The sequence below is a fragment of the Squalius cephalus genome (genome assembly GCF_949319135.1).
Source record: "Squalius cephalus genome assembly, chromosome: 6".
NCBI classification, from domain to species: Eukaryota; Metazoa; Chordata; class Actinopteri; order Cypriniformes; family Leuciscidae; genus Squalius; species Squalius cephalus.
The window spans coordinates 11,520,636-11,541,191 of NC_137127.1; the positions used below are offsets into that span (position 1 = coordinate 11,520,636).

Genomic DNA, 20,556 nt, shown 5'->3' on the forward strand with positions numbered 1-20,556 from the left:
AGCTCATAAAGCGTAGGAAAATGCTGGGGTGTGATTTTCATAGACAAATTGTTGATTCCTTTGAAGCTCCATGTGGAAACACTGACGGGAAGCGTACACAATCGGACAGGTGGCAGCCCACTGCTTGTTCCAGTAAGTTCTTTGGAGAACACAGATCAATCAGTCGGACCATTAGTGGGTCCTATCTGCTCTGACTACCAGTCGTTGTCTTTGTTTGAGTGTTTGAGCCTTGGATACAGGTGACTCACGCCTCCCCACCTCTGCAAAGGCGAAAACACGGCTTTCAGACACAAGATTACCATACTGAACAGGTGTGCAGGGGAGCAAGTGCTGACACGATGTGGGCGGGAATGCCGGGAAGAGACTGTATCAGCAGTGCAGAGGGGAGTCGCTGAAAAAAAGGACACTCACAAACAGAGTCGCCCACTGATGTGGATCAAATCTCCTGGTAGGGTCGAAGCACGTCACCTCCATACTTTCCTCAAACGTGTCGCACTCAGGATTGTCGGATTCAAAGAATCCCAAGAGCAACAATAAACATTCAGGCTGTAACAGAGCTATGTGTTTGTGAGGAGAGTTGATTTCCTCTGTTTGTTTTCAAACGGAGGGAAAGAGGAGGGGGGGCAGCTCTGCGACTGGGACTTGCACGGTCTGCAGGTCTCTTGAAGGCCAGGGGTGGAGGGTGCTGTAGTGTTCTCATCCATTATGCTTTTCCCACCATTCTTGTGTGCTTGGGAGAGGAAGAGGGAGCAAACATTCATAAGGGGTAGTTCACTTTCCCAGGCATTCCCAGTCAGATGTAAGGGACACACTGGCATTCATATCTACTGACCTCATGACTACAGAGACAAGAAATCGTAGATGAAGATATTTTGGCCTCAGCCAGATGATTTTCTCACATTCTATCAATCCTATCCACACCAAAAAAAAAAAAAAAAATCTGCGTTTGGGGCATCAAAGTACTATTGAGGTATCTAGCCAAATCATCATCCTAATTCAAGCCCATTAATTCCTTGCAGTAAACAGAGCAGTTTTGAATCTACACACAAGGGATTTCATCTACAAAAAAAACATGAAATTAATCAAAGGATGTCCATTTAATAAATATAAAACGAAAACATTTAGAAATTACAGGTCAACTGATGTGAATTTTTTTTATAGTTTTTGATGTCAATAGCAAATAATATGCACACAAATTTCACTCACACTTTCCTCAAAAATAATTGAAAAAGTACATTATTCTTTAACAATTTGTCTAGGAGCACTGTTATTGGTATAGTGGCTGACCAATATGCATTTTCCAAGTCAACGTCTGATGTAAACAAACTTTCTGAAATAAAAAATATATATTTTACCCAACATTTACTCAAAATTCACCAAACAAATACTGAAACCAGAAACACTTTTGACAATGTGTCAGTAAAATTTCAAAAAAAAAAAAAAAAAAAAAAAAAAAAAAACATAAATCTTAAATCTTAAAAATGGCCAAATAATTACCCTGACTGATATATCGGTTTATCAATAGTGTACAATAAGCCATAGAAGAGCTTCAAACCAACCACACAATAGATCTAAAATAAACTGAAAGGATGTGCAATTCTCAAAGAATTTTCACTTGATACTTCAAAAACAAGTGGATTGAGTGAATAAATTCTTCACTCAAAGTTCTTTGCTAAAAAATAAAAAAACACTGCGAAATGAGACTAGTCCATTAATCTGCCAAGTGGAAACAGTTATCAGATATGGTTAGAAGCACACTGAAATAATCTCAAAGTGGCCAAATATTGGCTAATTATATCAATGTATCATTAGTAATTAATAAGTACAAAATGCATCTGGACAATTATCCAATGAATAAAGGTAATTATTATCCAGCACAATTTGTTGTGTAAAACTCCTTACAGAACATCACCTCAGGTCACAGAAAACCTTGTTTTGTTTTAGGGCTCTCTGTCTTCAGCTACTGTCAAAGCCGTTGATGAATTGGTAGACAGTCTAGTCATAACTCTCTCAACACAACATAGATTACACTAACCAAATATTTACCTGACAAGATCCTGCCAAAGAGGCAAACCTCCAGTTCCCAAGCAAAGTAAACAGCATCACTCTATCGATTTAGATAAACTCAGCTTTATCTTATGCAAACCAAGCCTCATTCAGTTTCACAATTCATTTCACTATTCATTCAAATCCCATGTGAAGGAACGATATATGAAATGCCAGGAGATGTGAATCCATCAGAAATAAAACCTGAAATAAATCAAACATTCGCAAGATCAGGTCTGGTTGGCAAGTTCTTACCCTTCTGGCAGTGGTTGGAGGTCCAGCAGCGGTAGCTGTAGTTGTCATTGAAGCTGGTCTTAATGCACTGTGGTCTGTCCTCCATGATACCTGGACAAACATCACCGCATTCTTTGGACTGCTTGTTCCCATTGATGTAGTTGTTAAACTCTGCATCCATAATGAGCGACCAGTCCACCGAGTCCAAGTAACACAGCTCCGGGTTCTTTTCGATTCTGATGGCCCCTCTGGTGATGTTCCTCAGGTTGTGGAGGCCGATATCTTTCAGGCTGGTCATTTCGAAGATGACCAGGGCGTAGTTATAGAACAGGTTGCGTCCTCGGATGACGTTGAGGTTGGGGAAGAGCATGCTGAGGCTGTCCAGGCCAGAGACACGGAACAAGAGAAGGTAGTCGGTGACCATGGTCAGCTTGGGGAAGGACAGGGAGCGAAAGTGTTCCTGGTTGAGGTTGTTATTCTTGTCTCCAATGAGAAGGATCTGCAGGTAGCCTTCCACCACCGTGCAGTTATCCAGCTTCTTGAACTCACTGATGTCATTGCGGATATCAATGTGAGGACCACAGACTGGAATGAAGAGCAAAAAAAAAACAGTACAGTTAGACTATTATCATCAAAACTGAACGTTGTAAAGCTTCTTTATTAACATTTATTACATTGATAATGTATGCATTTCTTTATTAAAAGAAATGAATAAAGAAATAATAAACATAAATATTGAGGAGATTTATTTTGAGGATATTGTGATGGAATAAATAAAGGATATTAACTTTCCAACAAAAGCACACCTCTCTGGTGGACAAACATCTACAAAAGTATGACTTCAATTTAGTCAGAACTGAAGTATCCAGTGTCACTTGTGATAAGCAAGGGACAGTGGAAAAATAATCTCAGAGCATGCTCTTAATTTACAGCGGCTTAGAAGGGATCTGCCAAGTTATCCTATATAACCCTTGGACACCGTAGCACTCTTAGGATTGACTGTGTTGCCACTTTATACCAATGTTGCTGCTAGTTATTTTTCTCTCTTTAAAATCACTGAAAAACTAAAATAGCCGAAACATCTGTAGGCCGCACAGGCTATTGTATATCATCAACCAATAACAATATAACCATTTAAAAAAAAAATCTTTAGCATCCTAGCATTCAATCTTTATTCGATTTTATTAATGAAGTACCTTCATTCTCATGCATTTCCCTATTTTTCAGACTTTGGTTTTCACACACACAGGCCATGATTGATTAATTAATACTTTTATGGTAATTTACAGCTGAATCAATAGTATACAAAAATTCCCATTGTTTTAAGAAAAAAAAAAAAAACACTACAGGGGAAAAACTATAGATATATTGGATTTAAAGTAGTGATGAAACGGAAGCAGCGACAGATTCTTTTCCAATATTATGACACATCTGAGTGAAAAGGAAAAAAAAAAAAATTTGGCAGGAACTTGGTTCTACCAATCAGTTCTGAAATGGATTTTGAAATGTTGGCGTTCCACTCAAAAATGAATGTGAGCTTGCAGTCGATTGTGAAGGGGCGGGGTATAAAATTATTGGAAAAGCCAAAGAAATGTCACCAGAGAGAAGTCTGATGTTTTCACAAGAAGATTTTGATTAAAAATGATGACGTCAAAAGAAAATGCAAAAATGAAACACATGAATGAATCACAGTAACTTCAACAACACGAACTTCTAAAATAGGTGAATTTTCCTTATATGCCGACCAATATCCACATTTTCATGCGTAATACTTTGAAAAGCTAAAGATTTATATTAAGCAAATGCCAAAACCTTAACAGTAACAGTAGCATGAACCTAACAAAAGGTACAATATGAAAGGTCAAGAAGATTTACCTACTACAATCTACAGTTAGAGGAGTAATTCACATCCAACAATAACAAAACAAATGTATGGTGTCCTAGAAGGGGATGGAGATCAGCAGAAGAATACTCTTGACATATGAGCTCCTTTAGCTAAACCTTTTATGTTCTTAGAGAGGCTTAGGTCACCTTCTCTGATAGAGACAGACAATATCACAGAGCCTCCATGCATGAGACAAATGGAAATGTTTCTCCCTGCCACGTAAAAAACAACAACAACAAAAAAACAGCCATGGCCGCCAGAACGCATGGTCCCACACAGAAACAACCTTATCAATCTCTCTTTACAACCACAATCTAAATAGCCCACTGCGAGACGCAGAAGATGGTGAACTTTTGAGTAATGCAGAAAGGTCAAAATTTCAACAATCTCAGATTGCCTACTGTGCATTATTCTGACAGGAGTGGAAACCGCTTTTCCTGACACGAATTTCCTGTGAAAATGACACGCTTCATGAATCTAAATCCCATTTGAGGTTTGGTGTGCCAAAAATAGCAAGCGTGTTGTTTAAAAAAGATCTTTATTTGCTCCTGACAGTGTATTACGCTCATCTAAATTTAGAACGGAAATGATTGCTCCACGAAAAAAAAATAGCATTTGCTTTCCCGTATCATCGCAAATGCCCCAGGGCTGCACTTGGGAGTCATGGAGCTGCATGTCTCCTTTGTTTCATTGCGGCATTTTTTGTTTTTTCTCCTTCACAATCCCGGGAGAGGGAGGAGAGCCGGAGTGACTCACACAAAGACTAATTTGTTTGTTGATAAAGAGAAACTTTAGTCCTCAGTTCCGGTTGGATCCATTAATAAATTCAGGCGGTCTGGAAAGACACAAAGAGGGAGACACACAGTGGGAGAGAGACAAAGACATGGTGTCTGTCAGTTACACGAAAGTAGAAGAAGTTTTTATGCAGTGACACAAAACACCTGACAGCATGTCAAAATGGCTCAAAGGTTATTTAACAGCTAAAAGGATATTTGAATTGGAAAACATACACACCTTAAAAAAACTTTTTGCCTCAGAAACCGATTAAAAAAAAACATGTAACATGCTGAAAAGTCTCATGTCTCCTAAAACTGCCACACAAGAAGCGTGAAGTCAGCTGACACAAACATGCCCACCAGTTGACCTCCACATTGAATCATCAAGGATTATCCAAGGCCAAAGAGCTCACCCAGTTCCTATTCCCTTTCCAAAGATCCGGCTGTTCCATAAACACAGCCAGTCAGAGAAGCATCTGAACCCTTCTCCACCCTTGTCATGTTGGAGTTGCTTTCAAAAAGTCAGATTTTACAGGTAAAGGATCCAGTGCAACCGGTCTGCACCCAAAGGACAGTTTCCTTCTAAAAGGAGGACTACACGTTTTCAAAGATTATCCTACAAAAATATTGACTTCTTCTTGTTCTCCAGTCGGTTCATGTTCTAAATGGACCCATTTACCCATTTTTACTCAATATACATCAAATTGGGGGTGTAAAAGTGCTTATTGATGTACGTTTTATTATTAATGAAGTACCATTATTATTGTCATACATTTCCTTTTTTTTCAGACTTTTGTTTTCATACACACAGACTTTTCTGGTTTCATCTGTCATTTACAGCTAAATCAATTAATCAATAAACAAAAATTCACATTGATTTAAGAAAAAACACACTACAGGGGATAACATGGAAAAACTACAGAAATATTAGACTATTATAATATAAATTTTACAGAAATACCAAAAGTTTTTTTTTCTTTTTTTTCAGCAAGGATGCATTTAATTGAACAAAAGTGATAGTAAAACAATTATATAATGTTAAAAAAAAATCTAGTTCAAACAAATGCAGACCTTTCTATTCATCAAAGAATCCTAAATATTTTTAACCATGGTTTCCACAAAAATATTACGCAGCACAACTGTTTTCTAATAAGAAATGTTTCTTGAGCAAAAAATCAGCATTTTAGAAGGATTTCTAGAGTGCCAAAGGAATACATTTCTCTTTAAAAAATATATTTTAAACTGTATTTCACAACATTATTGTTTTTTTTTATCAAATCAATGCCGCTTTGGTGGCCATAAGAGACAAAACAGAGAACTATAATGGAAAAAAGATGGTGATTATTAGTTACAAATAATAATATTTAATGTTCTCATTATTTAAAAAAAAAATGCACAAATAAAACAATTACAAGTTAAACGATACTTATTAAAGTTGAGATTTTTTTTATATCAGTCAGTCTCTACCACTCAAACAAACCATAACAACTTGAGTTGAGAATCTGTGTAGTCAAAAACACAAGTGAAATTCACTCATTGGCTGCAAGGTACATCGGTGAGGACATATGTGTCTTATTCCACTGGTGGTTGAGGAGAGATCCCCTGATATGATTGTAAAGCTTTGGGTGTACAGTAGTATATATGAAAGAGCTATATAAATTTCTCATTCATTCATTCATTCTGTTCAAATCATAACCTCTGGGGTCCAGATTAAATGACAATTACGGTCATTATGACCCACTTGCATAACGTACGTGGCCCAAAACTAATATTGTGTAAAGTGGCACTCTGGGATATATTATAAATGTGTGTTTGAATTGAAATGGTCACAAAAGCTAATTCCATTTTTTTTAAGAGAAAGAAACTTAATACAAAGGAAAGCTTTCAACATCCTTCCCACACAACCTCACAAGTGAGCAGCAGTGTTAAGGTCCTCAAATCATTTTCCCTAAGAGGATTGTGCTCAGCTCCGCGTTCAGCTATAATCATCAGGAATCAGTCCATATTATCTGGCCAATCCTCCCTGAGAGGTCATGGGCTCAGCTCTTATTTATGTCACCTGCGATTGTTGTCTTACCAGCACGCAAAATTCAACTGTAGTGGTCGACCGATATTGATTTTTTTCAAGGGTTTAGAGTTTGTGTGAACACCTGTCCGCATCCGTTTCGGACAAACCGACTGCAATGTACAGAATTGACTAGTTCATGCAGTCTACAAATGCACACTTCAGAAGATCTCAGAGCTGGATTCAACAAAGTCTGCAAGGTTTGTGAAATGAAATGTTCATTAGATATTCAAAAGATAAAAAGTCCCCCCCGCTGTCAAAATAAAAGCCCCCCTTACGACACATCGACCAAACAGACAAACTTGATGCCGATAATTAAAAAATGCCAAATATCAGCACAATTCAACTGCAAAACACAAGTGCCTACAGTGCTTATCTTTCACTAGGTGCAAACAGTAACCCAGGAGAGTCATTCATTCACTGTGGTTTTCACACCACACTGCAAAAATAATGGTCTGAAATCCAACTCTTGCTGTTAACATTTGATAACCTTTTGCTGGCCTTCCACAGGAATCCCTGTACCTCTTGGATAGACGAGGGAAAAACAAGACTTATCTATTGCCTTTCTTGAGATCTAGTCTGTAACCTACTGGCTTCACTTGTCCATCCATCAGATCTTATTTCCAAATGAGAAAAGTACACAGCAATTTATTTGAAACCAAAAGCCCCACACTACAGTACGTCTTAATTGCAGCTGTTAAAGTGATCTAAAGAAAATGACCACCCTTGTGGGACCGATTCATATCTTAAAGTGGTTTCAGTAACCTTTGATAATCTCTTGGAGTAATCGTTCTCGGAAAACAACACTATTTTAGCGGTTTTCCCGCACTTGCACTGTTATCTGGTGAAGCATTGTTGGGTGACAAAACTCTTCCTGGTTTTAAAGCTTGGTCACACACAAGATAAGAAGCCAATTTCACTTGAAAGTGAGCATCACTATGCAAAGCAACTGAAGTGAGAAGGGTGCATGTCACATACGGTCTTATGTGACTGTTTGGAAGCATATGGGTCCTTGACAAATAAAGCTTAAAAAAAGGTGTTTTTAAAAATCTTTAATGTAAATGCATATTTTAGAATCATGAACAATGAGTTTCATTCTTTGATGAATAGAAAGTTCAAGAGAAAAGTATTTATTTGAAATCAAAATATATGTATCATTATAAATGTCTTTACTATCACTTTTCATGCTTTTAAATGCACCCTTGCTGAATAAAAGCATTCATTTCTTTCATAGATCTTTTTTGAAAAGAAAAAAATTACTTCTTAAAAGTGACAATAGCATGTACTCTTCACTAACAGGCCCTTCGTGAAAGGATTCATTAACTAACTTTCATTGAGACCCTTCGAGTAGCGTCACCTTCTTGCAACGCACTTCAAGGGCGCAAAAAGGCCGTTTGGAATTCGTCCAAGGTTTAAACGCCACCAGCCAAACATCTTTCAACATGCACTTATAGGCAGTGCATTTCCTGCACCTTCCTGCGGAAAACAACAAAACGCTGACATTTAGAGTTAATTCCTCTTTCTTGGCCCGAATTCTAAGAGCGCTTTGCATTAGACCTCTGCGATGGGGGCCCTGAGTCAGCCCCGCAGTAAGGGGGCACAGGGGAGCACGACCAAGATCCTGGTTTGTGCTCTGCAGCGCTCACACCTGCCACCTCAACTGCTGTTTAATCCCCCACATGCTGGAAGTCATCTGACCACTGGTCTGGTGCTACACTTCCCTTCAATAGCCCTCACTTCAAAAGCACCAGCTCATATGTCAGAGCCCAACTAGTAATACAACACCTATGCCCCCCCTCGCATTCTCAGCTAGCAAAACTCTGCCTGAAAGATGGAACAACATGGTATGTTGCTGAGGCAGAGGTTTACGAAAGATACGGGTCAACTAATAGTGCAGAAACACACCCACACAGAGCGGCTAGAATCTTTCAAAAATCCTAAAAACCTCTATTTCCTCAAAGTAAAAAAATAAATAATGCAACAGTATAACAAATCTGGATTTTACAGATATTATACTGATAATTGTTATTGTTGGTAACCGATAAATAGCGGAAATTTAAATTCTACACTATTTTGTATAAATAAATTAAAAATAACAACTAATCTAAACTAAAGCCATTCGTTTTAGATGCTACAAGTGACTTTAGGGAATACAGCATTTTGGAAAATTATGATTGGCTAATGATTATATTTAACAGTGTTTATAAAGTGCTTTAAAAAAAAGATTAAAATTAAATACTTTTTTTTTTTTTTTTTTATCAATTAAATATCCAATATCAACCGATATGGATAAAAAATACATTTAAAGATTTTTATTATTAATGAATAATAAATTATGCTCTTTTATTCAGCAAGGATTGTTTCTGTTTCAAATAAATGCTGTTCTTTTGAACTATTCATCAAAGAAAAAAAAAACTGATTTATATTATATAATAATGTTTCTTATATATAATTAAAATAATATATATTATAATATTATAATAATATAATACTGTTTCTTGAGTACCAAATTAGTATATTAGAATGATTTCAGAAGAATCATGTGACACACGAAGACTGGAGTAATAATGCAGAAAATTCAGCTTTGTCATCACAGAAATAAATTACAATTAAAAATATATTCAAATTGAAAGTAATATTTCACATTATTACTGTTTGTGCTGTATTTTTGATCAAATAAATGCATCCTTGGATGTGAGTATAAAAAGCAACCCCCAAACTTTTGAATGGTACTGTATATTGTGCATGCCTAGTAAAAATGATTCATGATTTATTCACATTCGGGTTGAAGTTTGAACCTGTGTGAATCACAACACAAATGCAGATATTTTAAAGGATGTTAAAGAGATAAATGGGGTCCAAAACAACACTGGGTCACACTGACTTTCATTATAGGACAAAAATACACCACAGATATTTTTCAAAATATCTTCTTTTGTGTTCCAAAAGAAAGTCATACAGGTTTGGAACAACATGAGAGTGAGTAAATGATCTTCATTTTCAGGAGAACTATCCTTTAAAATAACAAAAGCCACACAAGGGTGAAGCTGTCAGTGCAAGTACAACCGCCGCACTCACTGTGTTCAATGATCTACGGGTGGTCACTGCACACAGACCTATTTTAAATTAACATTTAATTAAGCAAATACCTCATCTGGCTGCTTACTGAAGCCTTAAGACCGTTTGACTCCAGCAGCGAACGTAGGCACGAACTAGCACAGTGACACAGATTCAGGGGCAGCGGGAGTGACTCAGAGCGCAGTGCTGTACCGGATGAAAAGGCACGAACGCTCCCACATTGAGGATGAAGCACAACTCAGCAGAACCAGAACGAGGGATGGGGAGACATAAAGAAATATGAAGAGAGAGAGAGAGAAGCGTTGGTCACTACGGCGCACGTCTGAGTCATAGGAATAGACTCGCTCAGCCTGAGGGCGATTACACACTAGAGAAAGCGTTACATGAGTAGGATGCAGTTTTGAAAGAGGAGGAGAAGTCTGAAATTCAACGCAAATCATCCCCGTTGAATTCAATGGATTCGGAGCGTTATCTGACGCAGCGAAAACTCTAACGCGTAGGCACCCTTAGTCACGAAAAGAATGAGCAACACCAGAATATCAAATGCCACAGACTGAAGTAGGCAAAGGTGGGCTATCATATAAACAGTGCAAGACTTCGAGTCCACCCACTATTCTCTCTTTTGAATGTTTCACTTCGATGACAGCCATTTTTCTCCTGCTTTTTATACAGTCATGACTGTAGATTAACAACAAGTGGAGGCCTGTGAAGATACGGGGGTGAATGTGGGAGTGGGTATTACTGAATAATTTATTTTTTAATCTCGACTTTAAGACACATCTCAGGAGTGCGAGGTGCAGTTCTGACAAACGCTGGCCCTCGCTGGGTTTTTTTTTAAAGTGTGAGTTTGTGTCAGCATTTGACAGCAGCAAACGCAGTGACTCGCGCTCCGCCGCCAGGCTGTCCGGAGGCCGTCCGTGTGAACGCCTAAAGCCCAATAAAACATTCACAAACTCACTAGTCTTCGAATCAACAAAACCAAGTCTGTTTCCCTTGCCGTGTATTTTTACATGTTCTATTTTCAAACCTCATGTTTCTCCTCTCGCTCACCCTCTCTTTCTCAATGGACCATGGAGGCTTGTTTGCCATATACTTGGAAGAAGTGGCATGGAAAGTTTACTGTGGTGAAACTTGAAAGGAGGCTAAATTACATTTTATTAGCCGTACCAGATTTTTAAACTGAACAGGATGAAAAAGACCAAAGAGGACTTCCCTTGGAGCATGGCCATTAATTTAGTGATTTAGGTACGGAATATTTTATAACCTTTTCAGTTAGTATAGGAATAAATGTGCAGTGCACTAAGCATAAAGTGTGCAAAGAGACAGACAGATAGATAGATGATGGATGGATGGGTGATGGATGGATAGATAGACTGTTGATTACAATGTTGTGATGCCTAAATTCACTTGTATCATTTAAAATGACTGATTTTTAGTTTTAGTGCAAAATAGTATAGAATATTAATATCAGCCATTTATAATAATTATTTTAAAAAACTATCACCTTATTGATATTGGCCAGAATTTATCTGAATTTATCTTATTGGCCATCCCTACTGAAAACATCAAATAACCAAACATGTAGTATTACAAAAAATATAAACCTTCTTCATAAACTGATTATTTAGCCAGTGTCCTACAATTTGTTTCTATCCTTGCTTGTTTAATCACAATATACCCAGCCTAAATGAAAGAGTTAATCTCTAATCAGCCCTTTAAAGTCAGAAAACATCAAATCAATGACATCAAAATGGACAAATTGACACAAAACAAGGAGTGGAGAAGTATGAAACCAGTTTTGCCCTGATTAAAGTCAGTTTGTCAGTGGAGTGTCTTTGCAACACTTTATGAGAAAGAGACAGACGGGACAATGCAATGATGGAGTCCAAGAGTGAGAGCTTCCCCCCCACACAAGCCTCTCTGTATAGGGCCAGTGGTCCTGGTCTCTGCAGGGTGCTGAGAAACAGACCCCCCTGACATTCACAGTGGCCTGGATGTGGGACTGGCCACTCCGGTCAATGGCCTTGAATTGCGTCCTAACTCCTTTTGAATGTAAATGGGAGTTTAAACCCAAGAATGGCCCACCTTCATTATGCTACAATGCAGCCCCCGCACAATCACAATTAGGTATTTGATGATCCTTAAGCTGCATAAACATTACAACTACATCCGCCAACCATAAGATGTTTTAAAACTGTGGAAAGACATGAAAATTGACAGCAGGAATAACATGTTATCTCATTCTCCTTTCTTCCTTGTGAAACACGATGTTATCACTAACAAATAAATGACATCCAAGACACCGGTACAAAGAATCTCTGTGTGTAATTATAGTAAAATACACAAAACCATACATGAATATGCTTTGGAAAAAGCCACACGACACAAAACTCATTTTTGTAGTCTCCCTTGGGCTTATTCCAAAAACAAAATCACTAAGTCTAAATCTGATTGTAATCCAATAAATATTTGTTTTATCCAAAGGTTACAAACAATTTGAATTTTACCAATATAATAATGTAATCAAACCTTGCCAGACCAAACCCACAGGGTTGGATGTTTCGTTTTCACATAAATATGTTAGTCCAATTTGAGGTGATAAAGCAAACGATGGGGATTTATTTCGTTTTCAGGTTTGCCGTCTTGACTAAGTTTTTTTATCGGATCATCTCTTATCGTGTGCTGTGACCGTGACAGAGACTGAATTCAGTTAGCCAAAATGCTCGGACACTGCAGTCTCTCAGCCAACGAAACTTTCGCTTATTTCGACCATGAAATATAAATGAACTTTTTATCTCATTCTCTGAAGTGTTTAACATTAAAGTAGTGCAATTCTGTGAAACACACAAAAAAAATCGATGATAACAGCTGACAGCATTCACTTTCACTGCATCTTTTTCATACAATGAAAGTGAATGGTGGTGACTGAGACTGTAATTCTGCTTAACATCTGCCTTTTTTGTGATTCACAGAAGACAGAAAATCATACAGGGTGAGAAAATTACAGAATGATCATTTTTGGATGAACTGTCCCTTTAAGCCTTAATCCCAAAACAAACAAAAAACTATTTTAAGGTAGGACAGTAAATGTGTATGTGAAATGTGAACATCACGAACAAATAGGAAAAGAGGTCTCATTGCATCTGCTTGTCAGAGAAAGTGTTAACGGCAGTACGAGCTGATGGAGATATCTATGGACTTTCAGGTAATCAGCTAACCTAGCTAGTTCTTTTTATTGCTGCCATTTTATTCGTTATATTTAATTTTATTACAAATTTTCTGAATCTCCTGATCAAAATATATGCGAAGAAGATGCAGAAACAAGCGATATATGTAATCATATGCATATGTAAAATAACACGATTACCAACATTAAATCACATATAAAACAAAACTGCCTAACATGACGATCCAGGACGAGATATAGGACTGTGCAAGCTTTGAGGGTGTTGGTGGACTTGATCTACTCCATTTCTACACATCAATTCTATTTTCTCAGCTTTTTGCTCAAAATTTTGCTTTTTTTATTAAGCTTGCCCACATTCAAGTGTTGATAAAAAAATGCATGAAGCTAGAATAAAAGCAGAGGCACGGTTCTTTCTTTCGGTATATTGCATAATGATATATTCATATAACAAAATATTCTGGGGGACATGATATTTTTGTGAAAATTATCAAAAAGCTGGCGACTTTTTCTTTTCTTTAAATGCTGGAGAGGAAAGAGTTAATGGACACTAGATGACAAAACTAGTATATCATCTAAATCAGTATGTTCTCCAGCTTAATTTGATATAAAATATTCACATCTAGGCTACATATTTATACAAATAAATAAAATTTAAAAAAGGTTAAAAATATCAAGTCTGTCCAGACAGGGTGGTTTGTAACAATTTCCATGTGCTTAAAAGGCTTGGAAAAAGGCTGCACAAAATGTGATAATACATCATCTTTATTTACCAATTGTGAGTAGATGTTTTTATAACTGTTAGACTCATTTTTAATGTAGTAGCCTACATCTTCCAAATTTAATTTAATTTCTTCCAGTTATATTGTCCGTTTAAAATTCAAATGTTTCTTATGTGTCTACCATTTGAACTGCAAACGTTCATGGTTTCTATCAACAAAACAGGACTTTTGGAATCATTTACACGGTTAAATTTCTAGTTTGTTGTGAATAAATATGTGAATTTTATATCAAACTTTGAGACACAAGCACAGAATTACAGCCCATGAAACCAAATGTGTTACAAAACTCCCCAGTATGACCCTCCTGAGGACATTGAGAAACTTAAAACAAGCACATGGTCAATCACCTTTACTTCACTGCGTGATGCTCGACTGACTCACTGAATTCAGCAAATCTAAATATTACCGTGTATGGTTTAACCTTACAGCCTGTGTGGACTAAATGAAGTAATTAAATAGGCAAATGCTTTATATAAGCCAATTCTCACTTAGCCTCTAAATACCAACGTGATCCAGCTCATGAATAATTCATAAAGCACACTAGACTCACAACACATCCGATGTCACGACAATCAACTGATGGGCCTAGAGACATCAAGACGAAAAAAAAACTAAAATTTGGCGTTAGTATGAGGAACATTTTAATATTTAAAGTTAGTAGTAGGTCATAATTCAATAATAAATTGGGTCGCGTTTTAAGGCCCTTCTGAATATCTGTACCTGAACATCCAAAGCAACGCATCATGCAGTTAAACTCATGCTTGACATAACATGAGTCCATAACCACTGTGATGCGATTTAAATCAAGGTTTCGATAATACAAGACAATGATAATATATGGAGTCATTTTCTTATTAGACTAAGGCATTTACCTTCTCCATGTGCAGACCAGAGGCAGATGGTGGAGAGAAACAGTACAGGTCCCCAAAATAAGGTCCGAACATCCCTCGCTGTTCCAGATCTCATTCCTAATAATCAGTTTTCCAAAAAATAAAAAGGTGAAACCGCAGCAAAATGCGACGTTTCTTCTTGTACGCAAGCAGAAAGTCCAGAAGAATCCGCTTTGGATGAGCAGCTAGTTCCTTTACGCGTAAAGATAACGGGAGGCGAGGAGGGAGTAGATAAAAGATAACTGGTAATGTAATTTTTCTTTAATGGAAACATTAAGATCAATTAAAACATTCTGTTATTCTTGCCAGCAATTAAATGATGCAATCGTGTCGTAGCTACGAATTTTACTCGACCGATAATTTGCATCTTCTGCCTCCATTTCTTGAAAACCCGAGAGGGACGCGCGCAGTACAGCCAGAGAAACGAGCGGTTTCTCTTCCAACAAAAACACCTTGTGTGAACGTGCCTATGCCAGTGTGTGATGAATTACGCTATACTGATGTACGGAGGAATTCTGAGGTCACGTTCAAAGAGCTTGACAACTCGGATAGCGTATTTTATGTATGAATGAAAGCCTCCCGACAGGGCTGGATCCAAAATATCCGCCAGGACAAAAATGGTTTCACCAACTGCTCTCACCCTCCCCTACCGTCTTCACGCGCTCTCATGGTCGGTCTGTTTTGCGGTAGGAAAAAAAAATAATTCTGTCGAAGTGCAAGAGTGAGCAGCTCCCGAGCGTAGGTTTTGGTTTTCCGCAACGTAAAAATCAAGAACTGTGAGATATAAATAGCTTGTGAGGCTAATGTTTGATTCTCAAGTCTACACGGCGGCGTCCACGACTCTTCTGACGGTCTCCGCTCAGTAGAATCACCGCTGTAAACAAAACTCGGCTTCTCTCACAGAGAAACACGCCAAGCAGTGAGAGAATCCCAAAACATGGACTGGACTCCTAAACCAACCATGTCTGCGCCAAATGTCAAGGTGACAGGAAAATGTTTCTTTTTTTAAGCTTAATTCAAGAAAATCGTAACAATAATGATTTTACAATACACTGTTATTTACAAATAATATAGGCCTAACATAGACTAAATATATGCCAATACCAGATCTGTCATATAATAGCCTATTTGAAGAATAATTATGTTATTTTATTTGTATAGGCTAAGTGGAATCATCCTAATTTGAAATTGAAAGCTTTCTTAACAGAGATGTGCAAACGGCAAGACAGGAGATAGAGATGTGCAAACGGCAAGACAGGAGATAGATAGATACACTGTAGAAAATGTATATCAATAAGTTATGATAATGCAATTTTCCTTAAAAAAAAGGCAGTTTAATGTAATTTAAGTTGAAATTACTTAAAAATTTTACTAAAGTAAATTTTACTAATAAAAAGTTACTTGTTACAAGTTAAGTAGCCTACTTAAAACAGTACAATACTTTTACAGTGTAGATAGATAGATAGATAGATAGATAGATTACCACAACAAACTTTTAAAAAACGGTAGTCATAATATTGGCTGTGTTTGCTTTTTTTTTTTTTTAGGTCATAACGGCACCATGTTTATTTCTTGGAAAACTGATTAAATATTAAATCCATGTGGACTTTATGCGTTCCGCGTTTCGTCAACACCAGATTGAGCATATAGTGTGAGTAAAGCGAATATATTACTTTATGATAATAATAACCAAACACGTCGGAATTATGCAATTATGGCATACTGATTTTTTATTAAACGATAATTCGTTTATTTAGATTAACAATACCAACTATTTTCAGTAGCCTCTACTCAGTCCTATTTAATTCCAAATCAATGAACCCTGGAAGGTAAATTGCACTTTGTCTCTCTGGTAGGCTACACTGAGCTGTTAAGGCGAATTAATTTATGTAGATTTATAAATGAATGCATTGGTTTTTATAATCTTCATATTTTAGCTGCAGTGATAACGATTTGAAATCAATTCGCTATATTAAATTAAAAAAGTTAGCCAGGTCCACATTTTAGAAGTGCACATATTTTGCCAATGACATAGTCTTGTCAGCTAAATGTAAAATCCGACGTAGAATTTCATTCATAGAGACGGAACGGATTTATAATTACAATCCATTCATCCGTTCGTGATGAAGCAGTGTCATCTCTGTTCAACATTATAACAATAACTTTCTTATTAAAAGAGACCCAAGCCTAGATTCATAGAACGCATTTAAAATATGAAATGTTTTTTCAGGTGTCTAAACACACTCAAAAAATATTTCAGACTGTTTTTGAGAAATCGCCTTGACCTTGTGTCTTCTAATATGCAACTTTGTGTTTGGCGCCTCCATATGTCAAAATGCTGCATTTATCATGTCTCATTGGGCCATGAACCGATCCTCAGTATGTTCACAGACTGTTTCAGTTCCAGATCATTTGTACAACAGATCTTCAGCAAAATGTTTTGTTCTTTCTGACACTTTTTGACACTTCCTTTGAATTTATTTAGATATTGGTGAAATATCTCAGACTGATTAATGAGCATGTATTGTGGAAGCAGACATGTAAAAGACTTGATAACATGCAGAGCTACATTCCTTTCAAAGATCTTCTTTTTCAAAAAACAAAAATGCATTTTTGCTCAAAACAAAGCTTAAACACAAGGATAGTGCCCCAGATTACCTCTGTCCTGGCAAAACAAAGTTAAGCCCTTGTAGCAGAGCACGCAGTCACCAAAAGCTAAACTCCCTTGATGTGAGTTTCTGTATGAATTTGACCTCATGCAGTTTCACGTTCCATTCAGACCTTTGCTTTGGTTTCACCTTTCATTTCCAGCAAAGTGACAATAGGGATGACATTGTTTGTTTCTCATTTTGTCTAAGCCCAGACAGGAAAGGGAATTTAGAGGAGAGGGTGACAATTATGTTTGGGTGAACAGAAATAGATTCCTGAAAAACATAAAGCTGAAAACGAAGGGAGCGTCAAGGCATGTGAGAGAAAATAGCATATACCGCAGGAGGGGTGCAACAAGTTTGTTTTTTCTTGCGGAGCAGCTTGGTTTGATCACAATTATTATTGTTGTCACACGCAAAACCGGGAGCCAAACATTTTTATTGCAGATGAGCACTGACCATCAAGTATTCGTTTCCTCCTCTTTTGTAAATAATAGTTGAGACATTCCTTATGTCTGGGCTGTTTGGGTAAACATTTTGAGAGGGGAAACTTTCCACAGAATGTGTTTGCTGCAATATTCAAATAGAAAACAAATCTCTCTTTTTTTTTTTTTTTGCATGATACATCATTCTGACCTTACTAAACAGTATATCTCTGCATTTTAAAAGACTAAACTGAGTCATTGTAAGCGTAGCAGTCTAAGACAACACGCAGGTCAGCTCTTCTTTTGGATGGCATGAACCTTGATTCATCAATTGGATTGTTGTGTTGCCACTAAAAAGCTTAGCTGGAATGATCTATTAGCGGTTCCTCCTGAGCTTCAGATAATCAACCATGAATTTACTATGGCTATATATCCATCTTCACTGTAAAAAAATATATATATGACAACTCACATTTTTACATTACTGAAGCAAATAATTTAAGTTGAAATGACTTACACATTTAAGTTGATTGTACTTAGAAATTTAAGGCAGCAACTCTTTTTTACAGTGTTCTATTGATTGACATTAAAAAGTTTCTGTTGCATCATAATTAGGGCTGTCAAACGATTAATCGCGATTAATTGCATCCAAAATAAAAGTTTGTGTTTACATAATTTATGTCTGTGTACGGAGTATAATTATTTTCTATATATAAATACACACACATGCATATATATATTTAAGAAAATGTGTTATTTATATATAAAATATTTATATATAATATAAATTATATATAATATAAATATATATACACAGTATATACATGCAAATATTTCTTAAATATATACATGCATGTGTGTGTGTTTATATATAGAAAATAATCATACACCGTACACACACACGTATTATGTAAAAACAAACTTTTATTTTGGATGCGATTAATCGCGATTAATCGTTTGACAGCCCTAATCATAATTTAACGACTTTGATTAAATGTGTTTTACATACACAACTTTATAATAAAAAAGAAACCCTAAACTTCATGTTGAGAATAAGATTTTTTTTTTGTGCCATATTTATAACCATTTTTAAACTTAATGTTTAAATGCTAAGCTTAAAAAAATACATATTGAGTTGCCTTTCATTTCATATTTGTTGTTGACCATATGTTTATGTTGCATGATAATCTAGTCTAGACAAGTGAGAATGGCTTTTTTTTTTTCTTTTTTTTGTCAGTGTCATCTTTACAAAGTAGGCCAGGGTTCAGCATAGCCAAGGCCAATGTCATAATCCTCTTGTAATGTCTGTTCATGTGACACAGATTGAAGAAACTCAAGGAATCCCGCATGGGTTACAAAAACAGCCTGATGACAAAGCAAGGAAGGAAAACAAGTATGAAACTCACTGATATGCAAAGCTAGATCCTGTTTTACATCTTCAACAGAAACCATGTAGGTGATTTGCATTTAAAGTCTTTTGCCTAATTTGCTTTGTTGCAGTATTTACTCTCATGCCAATGCACAGTCAATCCCTTTTAAAGGATAAACTGATTTTATCTTTACAAAATCTCTCCTCCTCTCTCAGCTTTACAAAATCATATTTAACAATCCAAGCTAGCCTTTCCTAGTGAAAGGAATTTCAGAAATGTCTGCAATTTCTCAGTGGGAAGTTAGTGGTTTATGGGTAATGGAGATGAAGAGAGATGGGAATAAAACGGACGCAGAATGCATTTTCCATAGCAGGAGAGACTGAAAGTGTACAGTAGCATGACTGCAGTTTTAAGAAGAGTAAAACGAGGTCAAAAGGAGCTCACTGCAAAGAACAGTGCATTTGTATTAAATGAAACATCAAGGCTCTCATCAAAACAAACTAGAATTTAAAAAAAATTATATAGTGTCTTATATGCTGATAATATGGTCATGCAGTTTTGCCTGATATTTTTATTGCAATTTCTGGCTGTTCTAGAACAACAAAGGTTATATTATAAGATTGTAACCCTTTAATTAACAGTTATTGTACAATTTGAAAGAATGTATGTATAAAAAAACTATGGAGAATGAGAAAAAATATATATTATTTTGCTTGTTTTTGTTTTCAAACCTTCTGTGCATTTTTGTTCTTATTATACTATTAGCTGTTAAAACATGTTTTTGCAGGGAAAGAATGTGCCTCAGAACATGTTTGTTTAAAAAAAAAAGCATTCAATGTTTTTTCCATGTCTCTTTCACATTTGTATGATGATGTCGCCATCTTGTGGACAGTGTAAAAACTGGACATAGCAACACTGCCTCTCAATCACTGTTTGGAATTTGTTTTGTTGACATTGTAACTACTGGATGGTGTTTTTATTTTTTTTTTTTTTTATACCTTAAATGCTTAAATTTGATAGGGGGGGGGGGGAGCTTGATGTGTAGTGTATACATTTGAACATTCATTATAAAATATTTTTGTAGGCTATACAGTAAATACAGTTTTGTCTAACATACAGTTTTTGACTGTAATGGGTGTGCAATGTAAGCATATGGCAAGTACAAATAAAAAA

At 36.4% G+C, this 20,556-nt stretch overlaps 1 protein-coding gene across 1 annotated transcript in view; it reads right to left on the bottom strand.

Annotated features, from left to right (window-relative positions):
- The window catches only part of igf1ra (insulin-like growth factor 1a receptor), a 97,116-nt gene extending 81,247 nt beyond the window's left edge, over nt 1-15,869 (bottom strand). The window contains 2 exon segments of the mRNA XM_079875102.1: nt 2,302-2,865; nt 14,923-15,869. Coding sequence (XP_079731228.1) covers nt 2,302-2,865; nt 14,923-15,016 — 658 coding nt within the window. The 5' untranslated portion in view covers nt 15,017-15,869.
- Between the last annotated feature and the right edge of the window lie 4,687 nt (nt 15,870-20,556).